Genomic DNA, 12,783 nt, shown 5'->3' on the forward strand with positions numbered 1-12,783 from the left:
ATTGAAAATCATGTCTGATTGTTGAATTGTCCTAAACTGCAGGAATCCCAGAGTTCAGAATAGATATAGTGCCTGAGGTGTAAGTTCGCCCACTAGAGATACCTAAAGGAAACCTGGTGCTCTCTGATCTAATTGAGCTGTCCTAGTTCTAAAGTAGGGAAGACTCATCTGTGTCATATAGGAAAATACAGCATATTCAAAGACATTGGAGATAGTCTTACCGTTGGGGTCTTCAGATACCTAGAAGCCAAATTATTCCACTGATGCTGCTTTTCAGTTTGCCAGCCACCCATGGAACAATGTAACTGCATACCAGTTTTCTAAGCGATATAATGTTTGTTCTGATGTTTACCTCACTAGAGCCTTAAGACACAACATTGCCTGCAAGTCTCAGCACCTGTTTAACTTCAGAAAGTTTAGGAACTTGGAGTTGGCGTAGAGAGGAACAAGTCACATTCAAGTTATCGTGTTTCAGAATACTTTAGATCCTCACTCATTCCAATGCCATTTACATTCTGGTATCTCTCAAATTTATTATATCTCCAGTCCTTACCATTCCCCTCATGCACATATCTAGTTACCTGTATAACAGTTCAACTTGGTAATCTAAGGGATATTACAAAGATTGCATGTCCAGTGCTTGTCATCACCAAACCTACTTCTCCTGAGTTTTACTTATTTCAGTGAATGACATCTTACCATTTTTTATGCTTAATTTCTTAAGCCAGTATCTTAGAATTCATTCTTTTTAAAAAATATATTTATTTATTTGCAAGAACATGCATGAGCAGGGATGAGGATCAGAGGGAAAGGAAGAAGCAGACTCCCCACAAAGCAGGCAGCCTGATGTGGGGTTTGATCTCAGGGTTTCAGGATCATGACCCAAGCCGAAGGCAGGTGCTTTACTGACTGAGCCACCCAGGTGTCACTTACAATTCATTCTTGACTTCTCTTTTATTTTTACATCCACATCTCAGTTAATCCACAAATCCTATTAGCTATACTTTCAAAATGTGCCTAAGCTGACTACTTCTTACCACCTCCACCTCTACCCCTCATTCTGTGCATTGTTGTTTTCCTCCTGGTCTACTGCAGGTGCCTCCTTACTATTCTTCACGCTTCTGCTCTTGCCCTCTACAGTTTACTCCCTATAAGCCAGAGTTATCTTTTTAAAATATAAAATGTTGCTTCCCTCCAAAGAATTTGAAGAAAATCCAAACTCCATACAATTGCTTATGAGGTTCTCCATGCCATTAGACTCTCCCAGCTGCCTTCCAACCTTATTTTCTACCAGTTTCATGATTTAGTGCACATTATTTACATTAGTTTTCTTTTTCCTTCTTAATTACATCATAACCATTTTATCTCAGGGCCCTTGCTCTTGCTGATCACTTTAAGAATACTCTTCTTCATATTTTCTCATGATTCCCTTCCTCATTAAATTTGTGTCTTGCTCACATGAACAGACATTTCTCCAGAGAAGACTTAGAAGTGGCCAACAGACCCATGAAAAAATGCTTGACATCACTCGGCATCAGGGAAAATAGAAATCGAAACCACAATGAGATACCACCTCACACCGGTCAGAATGGCTAAAATGAACAACTCAGGAAACAACAGATGTTGGCAAGGATGTAGAGAAAGGAGAACCCTTTTACACTGTTAGTGGGAATGTAAACTGGTGCAGTCACTCTGGAAAACAGTGTGGAGGTTCCTCAAAAAAGTTAAAAATAGAACGATCCTATGACCCAGAAATTGCACTGTTAGGTATTTTTCTAAGGGATATAAACAGTGATTCAAAGGGGCACCTGCACCCCAATGTTTATAGCAGCGATATCTACAATAACTAAAGTATGGAAAGAGCCCAAATATGTATTGACAGATGAGTGGCTAAAGAAAATGTGGTGCGCACGTGCGCGCGCGCACACACACACACAGAAACATAACACACAATGGAATACTACTCAGCCATCAAAAAGAATGAAATCTTGCCATTTGCAATGACATGAATGGAACTAGCGGGAATATGCTAAGTGAAATAAGTCAGTCAGAGAAGGACAGATACCATATGATTTCTCTTGTGGAATTTAAGAAGCAAAACAGTTGAACATAGAGAAAGGGAAAGAAACAAAAATACGATGCAAATTGAGAGAGAATCAAACCATGAGACTCTTAACTCTAGGAAATAGATTGAGGGTTGCTGGAGGGAGGTGTGTGACAGTATGGGGTAATTGGTTAATGGGCATTAAAGAGAGCACTGGGTGTTATATGCAACTGATGAATCATTAAATTCTACCCCCTGAAATTAATAATACACTAAATGTTCATTAAATTGAATTTAAATAAATTTTTTTAAAATTATGTCTTGCTTAAATCTGTTCATATTGCCTTGTCATAAAGACTGTTTCCTACCATTCTGTAGAACAGATCCTTTTCTACGTTGCCTATTCCACCTTACCCTGTTTAAATTAGTTTCTTTTTATTTTATTTTACTAGCACCTAACAGCACTTGAGCCATATGCTTATTTGTTGTCTTCTTCCAGTCACCCTCTATGAAGAAAGAACTTTGTAATTCACTGCTATATCCCTAGAACTTAGACTACACAGTAGACACTTAATAAATAATATATACACTTCAAGTGACATCTTTACCAAATTTGAGTTACATTTTAAAAAGAAAAAATAAGTATGCATGTGAGTCTTTCTGGAAATAAATTAAGTTTTTCAAATTACTGTGTTTTGTGTTTTACTTTTTAGACTTGTTTGCAAAACATGTAATATACTTTATTTTTGAATGTGTTTTAAATTTCAAGTATTTATATTTTATTTTTCTCTAAAAATACTCATTATGTAACCTTCTTTCCTAAAATTGAAATTCCATTTTACTTGTAACTTATCCTTCGATAGTGTATTTATTACCAAATTCATAACTTCTATTTTATTTTAAAAGAATCATAAAATTGTGTAATGTTAAGGCCATCAGGAATAAAGGAAGAAAAGAATGGAAATAAGGACTTTATTCTTGTCTAATGCTAATATTCTAGTGTTTTTTAGATTGCCTGGAGATCCCCTTAGTTACAAGATTGCCTTTTCCTAAATGATGTATTCAGTATTTCTAAGGGACCTCTCATAATCCTGACCACACCTCCTATTTGTTTTTGCTCTCTGCTTTTTCAGCTTATGCCCCCCTATCTTCAATTTTCAGTGGATAAAATTTACTATACTATAGGTGAATAAGAAAGAAGACAGAAGATAAAATTTAGCCAAATATTAGTAGAAACCAAAATTCAGCTCAAAAATAGGCTTAGCATTTATAATATAGGGATAACTTGCTAATATTGGCTGAGATTTATTTCCTTACGCTTTAATACAGCTTTCTTCTAATTTCTAGAAGACGGATTTTAAGATTTATTGGTAAGGAGGGAAGTCATTGGTATAATCACTTGTCATTTTGATCTCAGTTTTGAAGGGCCGTTATAACTATCTCCACAAGTGGGCACGAGGAATATTTCTGAAACTCACCCTCTTGCAGACCCATATGCCATTGGTACCTAGAGAGTTTTATAAAATCAGCGTTGGCTCATGTTCTCATGCACATTTGTAAACACCTCTCTCTGGCTCAGTACTTTAACATTTGTAAACTGTTTTGTGGCAAGCCACTGAATCAAAACTTTTAAAATGGCTGACTTTGACCATTAAAATATTAACTTGGTTTTATTTTTATTTTTTTCCAGGTGTATGGTGGCTGATGAAGTAAGTGTTTCATGATTTTTATGTCTTTTATAAAATTCCACAACCAATTTTTAGTGTGTTACTTACCATTACTGTGTCTTTCCATATGACTGTATGTATATATATAGAGAGAAGTAGAGGGGATAAAGAGAATGAAAATGAGGATGAATATGTTGTGTATGTGTTTGTGCATGCACAGATACACACACTTGCATGCAAGATGTGTACTTGAAACATGTTAGAATTAACATTTAGTGATCCAAAATTTTATGTCATTGGCAGAGAAAGTATGAATGTGCTTTAAAATTCTGCCCCAAATAAAACTGAACTCATTTTCTACTTGTCATAATACTTCTTAAAAGTTGAATTTTTAAACATTTGCTGTAAAAGTTATTGTTAATTCATATGAGTGTGAAACAATATTAAAGTGGTATTTTATTATCACTAAACAATTTGATATATTACTGTACCATGTACTTATATATAATATTCATGTTTTCTCACTGAAATGTTCTTGTTATATAAACTATGATACTTTTTACATTCTCAGTAGTGTACATCAATAAAATTCTAATTTTTATTCAGTTTGAGAAATGTGTTGCTGTTTTCATGATGCCTTTAAAAGTAACAACAAAACGTTTAAAAATATATTAGAAAGGAAGAAAAGATACTGAGTTTTAAAAAAAATATAATTGGAATTATTAGAGATTCTCCTAACTGTCTTCACTTTAGTTATATATAGACTCACCAATGGCTTATCTCCACAATCGCTTTAGGGAAGAAATGAATTACAGTGTTCCATGAACATGAGTGCTATGCAGAAAGGTTTGATAAAGGGTTTCTTGATTTATGCTAATTAATAATTACCTAAGTTTTTAGCTTAACTCTTTATCCTATAGGCATTTCTTTAGATGTTATACTTAGAAACATAGTCATTGCCTATGAAGAACTTCAACAGTGTAATTAGGATAGGACGTAGACATTTGGGAAATGACAGCAATTTCTCTTTTAGAACAGGATGAATTCCAAAAGCCTCTTCATAAATTAATAAATTTATGAGTCTAAAGTGACTAAAAGAGGCTCACCTTTTTAATCCCTGATTGTTTTCACCAAATAGGAACATAAACTCATCCTTCAAAACCTCAAAACTAGGCATAACTGCTTTATATAATGTATAAAATATATGTGTGATACATGTATAGATGTGTGTATGTTTTTAATGGTCGTCCATTTAAATTTTTTTTTATTTATTCGGGGGTATGCACAAGAGCAGGGGGAGGAGCACACAGGGTAGGAGATGGAGAGAGAATGTGAAACAGACTCCTCGATGAGCACGGAGCCTAATGTGGGGCACCATCCACAACCTGAGGTTACAGCCTGAGCGGAAACCAAGAGTCCAGTGCTCAACCGACTGAGCCAACCAGACACCTCCAATATCGGTTTTTAAAACAGACCAGTTTGAGGACGCCTGGTCGGTTCAGTGGTTGAGCGTCTACCCTCAGCTCAGGTCATGATCCCAGGATCCTGGATCAACTCCCACATGGGCCTCTGTAGAAAGCCTGCTTCTCCCTCTGCGTGGTTCTCTGCCTCTCTCTATGTGTGTCTCTCATGAATAAATAAATAAAATCTTAAAAAAGTGAATAAGAATAAAGCAGACCAGTTTGATGTCCGAGATTATATTATATCAGGTAACAACCATCTTGATAATCTCTCTACAAGTGATTGGTTGGGAAAATCTTGGCAGCTGTGTTGTATCATTGCTACCTTGTTCTTCATTTTGGTGTCACATAGACATCATAGAGACATTGGAATGGGCCTTAAATCTATGGAATTGTGCATGGATTGAAATGAACACTTGATTGGCACCTTAAGCCTTCTTAACCTTTCATTAAGCAACTCCTGTCTTCAGTTAACATTAGACTAAGGATTGTTTGGAGTTCATGATGAGCCTATAGCCAGTAAGAGTTTTTCATATACCAACTGCTTTTCATCGTCTCTTACTATTTATAATTACATAGCACTTGTCACATTTTGAGTGATTTCAGCCCCGTTCTTTCAACAGCATTCTTATTTCTTAATTTAATAAATTTAAAATAATTATTTAATATTTCCTCACCACTTTAAAGAAAACTGCACTTTGTGTCCATCATAATCACTTCCCTCTTTTCACCCACATTTTAAAGACTCATTCTTTTGCACCTATTTGACTTTACAGGGTTATTATGTTAAATCCTATCAATGATGTTAATTATGAAAAAAGAATTTCCAATAGTGTGATGCACAAATGTAAAATCACAGCTCACAACCTCTAACATCCTCTATTACCAGTAGAACTAAAATGCCATTTTTATGGAATCTTACTAAACTAGTCTGGATGAAAGTAATTAGAAGTGTTGAAGTAGAACTTGTATATATGTAAATTATATAACCTCTGGTTTGACCTTCATTCTGTTTCCTAATACTGTTCTCTCTCTCTCTCTCTCTCTCTTTTTTTTTATCTTATCACAAAGTAGTAGTCAACTCAGAGAGGGAAATACAGTTTATAATTTGGAGGTCAATTCTCTGATTTTGTCAATCAAAAAGTATGTTTTGATATGATAAATATTTGACTCATCAAACAGCTAAAAGCCTTAGGAGGGCAATTTTATATCTGTTATTGAACCTCCTTTTTTTTTAGATGCTTGAATACCCACTTGGAGTATTCTGTAATTTAGCTGTCTACTGTGATCTTTCCTCTCTAGCTCTAGAAACAAATGACTTTTTTAACTGATATTACTCCCTCTTCTAGTATTATTCCACTATTAGGTTTTTCTCTAATGTAGTCCTTCCTTGTGAACTTATATAATCTATCTACTGTATATAAGGTAATCATTAACTTTAAGTTGGAATGATGACAAGTTCTGTTTAATTCTAACTATATAATCATTGTGTGTTTCAATTATAAAACTAAGTTTTAAAGAACAACAAAGCTGCAACGTTTAATAAACTGAACTTTACAAACATAGCTTAAACTACTTTAATTACTTCCTGTCCCACCCACCCCTTGGTTTAATGCAATTGAATGCTGTTTCCAGGACTGTGTAGTGAATATACAGAAACTATGAATTTGTATTACATAAATAATGGGATTCAGACCATAGTCTACACTCAGGCTGTTGCACTGTTACTTTGTTTCTTAATAATTCCTTGTAAACCACTTTGCCCTTGTTCTTCAGTTGAAAATTATTGAAAATGTTTATTCATTAAAAAGTTGTAAAAGGAGGGGCACCTGGGTGGCTAAGTCTGTTAAGCATCCAACTCTTGATCTTGGCTTGGGTCTTGATATCAGGCCCGGGAGTTCAAGCCCTGTGTTGGGCTCCGTACTGAGCATGGAGCCTTCTTAAAGAAAACAGTTGTAAATGTGACAAATAGTTTCACATTAACACAAACCAAGGAATTTAATAGGATATACATGCAGAAAAATATTAAACCTATACATTTCCTACCTTATTTTCAAGTATTGAAAAATTGTTGTTCTCTGTAGAAACACAGTAGTTAGAAAATTTTGCAATGTTCATTTTTACTTAAGAAGATGGGATTAATATCATGGATTTACATAGTAGCCTAATATTATGTCATAATGGACAGAAGTTTCAGTACATGGATTCTGTCTTTACAGTATCTATTATGAAAGCCAAAAAATTCCTACTTTCATCTTATGTAACATTTTTTTGTTAGTACTTTATTTTAGTCCCCCATCCAAACACACACACACACACACACACACACACACACACACACACACTTTTTAAAAAGTTTCCTCCTTCCTATTACTTGAGAAAACATTTGAAGTGGGGGGGGGGGATTATACCAAATAAAGTATTACTTCCTTCCCTTTTCAAAAGAAAAGGAAACTATTTATTAAGGCTGAACTACTTGATTTCCCCTTACTTTGTGGCTACTTTGGGGCACATTAATAGATAAATATTTGGAACAAAGGCCCTATACTTTCTTTGGGTCAGGGTGCTTCTCTGGAAGAGAGGTTTGGAGGGGAGAGACTGTGGGACCTGTTCCATGCTGGTAGAAGTACTTCTGTAGGCTGAAGTTATGTTTGAAAACCCTTGTCAGTTTCTCTGCAGGCAGAAAAGTGTAGGTGTGCGGAAACAGTAATAGACCCCTTTGGAAGGTTATTTTTGTTCAAAAGACCTGAAAATTAATATTGTGATATGTATTCTCCCAAGATTAACTTTATAGATTTGAGGACTAAGAAATTAAAATAGGCATGAAGAATTTTAGTTTTCCTTTTGCATAGCCTACTCACATTTGACAAAGTGAGCTGAGATGGCAATTTTGTTTTACTGGTATCTACAAATCTTAGATTACCTTTACCAGGCCCAGGCTGAATTACACTCTCTCCTTGAGCCCTTACTGTTTCAGATTTATAGCCTTCGTGTGTCATTGATCCATTTTTTGTTGAATGAATGAACTAGTTAAATAGTTAACACTTTAATATCTATGTGCCAGGTTCTGTTGTAATCTTAGCATGTGTTAATTTACTTCAGTCTCACAACCCTTTGGGGTAGTATTATTATTATTCTCATTTTATAAATGAGGAAGCTGAGGTACAAAGAGGTTAAGCTGGAAGACCGGGTGGCTCAGCAGTTTAGCGCCGCCTTCAGCCCAGGGTGTGATCCTGGAGACCCGGGATCAAGTCCCACGTCGGGTTCCCTGCATGGAGCCTGCTTCTCCCTCTGCCTGTGTCTCTGCCTCTCTCTCTCTGGGTGTCTCTATGAATAAATAAATAAATAAATCTTAAAACACACACAAAACAAAGAGGTTAAGCAAATTGTTAAAGAACATGCAGCCAGTATGTGCTAGCAGCTGAAATATTTGACCTAAAGTAATCCAGCTCCCATGTCTCTCTAACAATTACTATTCTATACCTAGTCTCTAGGTGCCAGACTTTTTATATTTAGCAGCAGGATTCTTGAGGACAAAAGAATCTGCAGGATACGGTGCTCAAATGAATGAAGCTGAATGTTAGAATAAGAGTGGTGGTGTAAAAATTTTGTGCTAGTGAGACTATCTGTATTCCTTTAATTCAGTATCATTTGCCTGTTTTTTTCCTTCCCTTATTTCTAAGGCTAGCCTTATTATATTTTTAATGTCCTTTTAAAAATGATCTTTTACTTTAGATTTTTAGAATTATTTAGGTTTTAAATTTATAGGATTATTATAAAGATGATACAGAGAGTTCTTGTGTACCCCATATCCAGTCCCCTATTAATGTCTTAGATTAGTATGGAATAGGTGTCTTCATTAATGAACCAATATTAATGTATTATGGCTAACTAATGACCATATTTTATATAGGTTTTCTCGGTTTTTCCCTAATATTCTGTAGTCATGTTTATTTACGCATCTGAGGGTTGTGACAGTTTCTCAGACTTTTCTTGTTTTTGAAGACATTCTTTTAGAATTAATGGTTTAATATTTTATAGAATGACCCTTAATTGGTATTTGTCCTATGTTTTCCTCATAATCACACTAGGGTAATGTGTTTTGGGGAGGAAGACCACAGGAGTAAAGTGCTATTGTCATCATGTCAGATCAAGGGTACATGACATCAGTATGACTTTTTCACCATAGGTGTAAATCACTTGTCTTGATATAGTGTTTGTCAGATTTCTCCACTGTAAAGTTACTATTTTTTCCTCCCTTTTCATACTATATTATTTAAAAGAAAGTAATTATATGCAGCCCATAATGAAGGAACAGGGAGTTATACTCCATTCCCTTAAAGGCAGAGTAAATACACAAACTTTTTGGAATTCGTTCATTCATGCATTCATTTTATCATTTGTTTATATCAATATGGAGTCTTGGATATTTATTTTTATGTTTTGGGTTATTATCCACTGCTACTTTATTATTTTTTGTTGTTGTTGCTTAGATTGTTCTAGCTTTGGCCAGGGGGAGCTCTTTCAATTTACTCCTGTGTCCTTTTGACAACTCCCTTCATTGTGGGCTGTTTTGTTTGTCTGTTTTGGGGTTTTGTTGTATATTTTTAGCATTTTCTTACTTTTTAATAATACAAAATATTCCAGGCTCATCTTACATATTTCTTACCACAGTACTAGAATCAACCATTTCTCCAAGAAATTATGGTTTCTTTTTGTTAAAGAATAATATTAGAACCAGAATCTAAGAGGTTAGGTGTGTATTCGTATCTACTGGGTGTCATTTCCTATAGATCCTCTCAGCTGATAGAGCAAGGAGAAATGTGTGTGTGTATATACACACATGCATACACATACTTACAAATATTATTTATATGTAACCATCTGTTTATACTTACATCTCCAACTCTAATTGATTACCGTATAGATAATTCTAGCCTCTTCTGCTTGCTTATCTATAACCTCCCATTTGAACAGTAAGAATCCTGGCTCCCACCATGTGTCATCCATTTACTTAATTGTTCACTTCCAGTATACCTGTATGATGGTTTCAGTATTGTTAGCTGTGTGAAAGAAAATTGTCAAATAGAGTACAGTGCTTATGTACAGTTCCTTTTGGCATTATTTTTACAGATTCCACTTAATTTTAAAATTACTTAGCATCTTATTCCTTTACTTCCTTCAGTGAGATTGTTTCATTTATTAATGATACATTTAAATTCTTTTATTACATTCTGCATTCCATCATGGGATCCCCTAACCACCTAATTTATTTTTTAAATATTTGTGGACATTAAAGTTTACTCTTTGTAATTTATAGTTCTGGGAATTTTTACAAATGTTTGGTGTCTTGTATTCACCATTATGGTATCATATAGAATAATTCTACTGCCTTAAACAATTGTCTGTGCTTCACTTATTTAATTCCTCCCAAACCAATACCCCAGACAGCTACTCATATGTTTAATGACTATTGTTTTGCCTTTTTAAGAATGTCATATAATTGGAAGGAGTTCACTGCTTTTTCAGACTGGTTTTCTTCACTAACTGTATGCATTTAAGATTCATCCATGTCCTTTTGTGGCTCGATAGCTTTTTCTTTTTATGATTGAACTACATATTATATGAATGTGTACAGTTTGTTTTTTCAGTCACCAAGATAAAATGATATCTTAGTTGCTTCCAGTCTTTGACAATTATTAAGGCTGCTGTTACTGTTCACATGTAGATTTTTGTTTGAATGAGTTTTTAAATTAGTTGAGTAGTTACCTAGGGCTGCAATCACTAGATTATATAGTTTAGTTAGTCTCCTAGAACTGCTGTAAGGAAGTTTCACAGGCTCTGTGGCTTAAAACAACAGAAATTTAATCCTCTCACAATTCTGGAAGCTAGAAATCTGAAATCAATGTGTCAGGAGGTTTGGTTCCTCCTGAGGGCTCTGAGGGAGAATATGTGTGATGCTTCTCTTCTAGTTTCAAGTGATGGCTATCAATCCTTGGTGTTTCTGGGCTAATAGAAACTGCCCCTATCTTCACATTCTGTTCTCCCTGTTTATGTCTCTTTTCCTTTTAAAAGAATACCGGTCAGATTGGATTAAGCATTCACTTTCTCCAGTATGACATCATCTTAACTAATTACATGTGCAACAGCCCTATATCCAAATAAGGTCATATCCTAAAGTCCTGGGATGTTAGGACTTCAGTGTACCTTTTGTGGGGCACACAGTTGAACCCATAATATATAGTAAGACTACATTCATTTTTGTCAGAGGCTGTCAAACTCTCTTCCAGAGTAGCTGTACTATTTTGTATTTCTACTAGCAATGAATGAATGCTCTTGCCCGGGAACCTTACTAATAGTTGATACTGTCAAGTTTAATTTTTTTTAGTTTTAGCCATTCTACTAGGTGTAGTAGGGTCTCCTTTTCATTTGTGATTTTTAATGATGTGATGTTGAGCATCCTTTTGTATATTCATATGGCATCTGTATATACATATTTATATCTTTTGGTGGTTTCTTTTCCACATTTTTAAAACTGGATTGTTCCCCCCCCCCTTTTTTTATTGAGTTTTAAGAGTTCTTTGTCTATTTTAGGTACAAGTCCTTTTTCAGATACCTGTTTTCCATATATTTTCTCCCAGTTTGTCACTTGTCTTTTCATTCTCTTAAAAGTGTCTTTCACAGAGCTGAAGTTTTTAATTTTAAGTCTACCTTATCAGTTTTTTCTCATTGATTTTCATTTTGGTCTTCTATCTCACTGTCAAATCCAATGTTACCTAGATTTTCTTCTATATTATTTTTTAGGGGTTCTGTACTTTTGCATTACACTTACAGGTCCATTTACAGTTAATATTTTTGGAAAGTAAGGTCTGAGTCTTAGATTCTTTTTTTCCCTTTTGCATATGGATATCCATTTGTTCCAGTACTATTTTTTGAAAAGACTACCTTTTCTCCATTGGATTGCCTTGCTTCTTTGCCAAAGATCAATTGACTTTTATTTGTATGGGTCTTTTTCTGGGTGCTCTCTCTTGTTCCATTGATCAGTGTCTATACTTTAACCAATACCACACTGTCTTGATTACTGTAACCTTGTAATAGATCTTGAAATTGGATAATGTGTATCGTCACTTTTTCTTCATCCTTTTCAGTACTCTCTTGGCTCTCTGGGTCCTTTGCCTTTCCAAATGATTTTACAATCAGTTTCCCATTCTTTACAAAATAGTTTACTACAATTTTGATTGGTATTACATTGAATTTATAGATCCAGTTGGGAAGAAATTATAGAACTATAGTCAAATGTGGAAAAAACCTTAACAATGTTGAGTCTTAAGTCTCTAAACATAGAATATTTCTCCATTTATTTAGAATATCTTTAATTTCATCAGTATTTTTTCTTTTTTTAAATTGATGTATATTTGACATATAATATTGTATTAGTTTCAGATATATAACATGATTTGATATTTACAGATATTATAACATAATTACCACAATCAATTAACATCTATCACCATACATAGTTAATTTTTTTCTTGTCTTTTTAAAAAATTTCTTAAAGATTTTATTTATTTATTCATAAGAGACACATAGAGAGAGAGGCAGAGATACAGGC

The 12,783-nt window shown here is 34.4% G+C and overlaps 1 protein-coding gene across 2 annotated transcripts in view; it reads left to right on the plus strand.

Annotated features, from left to right (window-relative positions):
• ZRANB3 (zinc finger RANBP2-type containing 3) overlaps nucleotides 1–12,783 on the plus strand; it is a 313,553-nt gene that overhangs the window by 110,959 nt on the left and 189,811 nt on the right. For both annotated transcript variants that reach the window (XM_055316358.1, XM_055316357.1), the window contains one exon: nucleotides 3,735–3,753. In XM_055316358.1, the coding sequence (XP_055172333.1) occupies nucleotides 3,735–3,753 (19 nt within the window). The remainder of the gene's footprint in view (nucleotides 1–3,734; nucleotides 3,754–12,783) is intronic.

The sequence above is a fragment of the Nyctereutes procyonoides genome, unplaced genomic scaffold (assembly GCF_905146905.1).
Source record: "Nyctereutes procyonoides isolate TBG_1078 unplaced genomic scaffold, NYPRO_anot_genome, whole genome shotgun sequence".
NCBI lineage: Eukaryota > Metazoa > Chordata > Mammalia > Carnivora > Canidae > Nyctereutes > Nyctereutes procyonoides.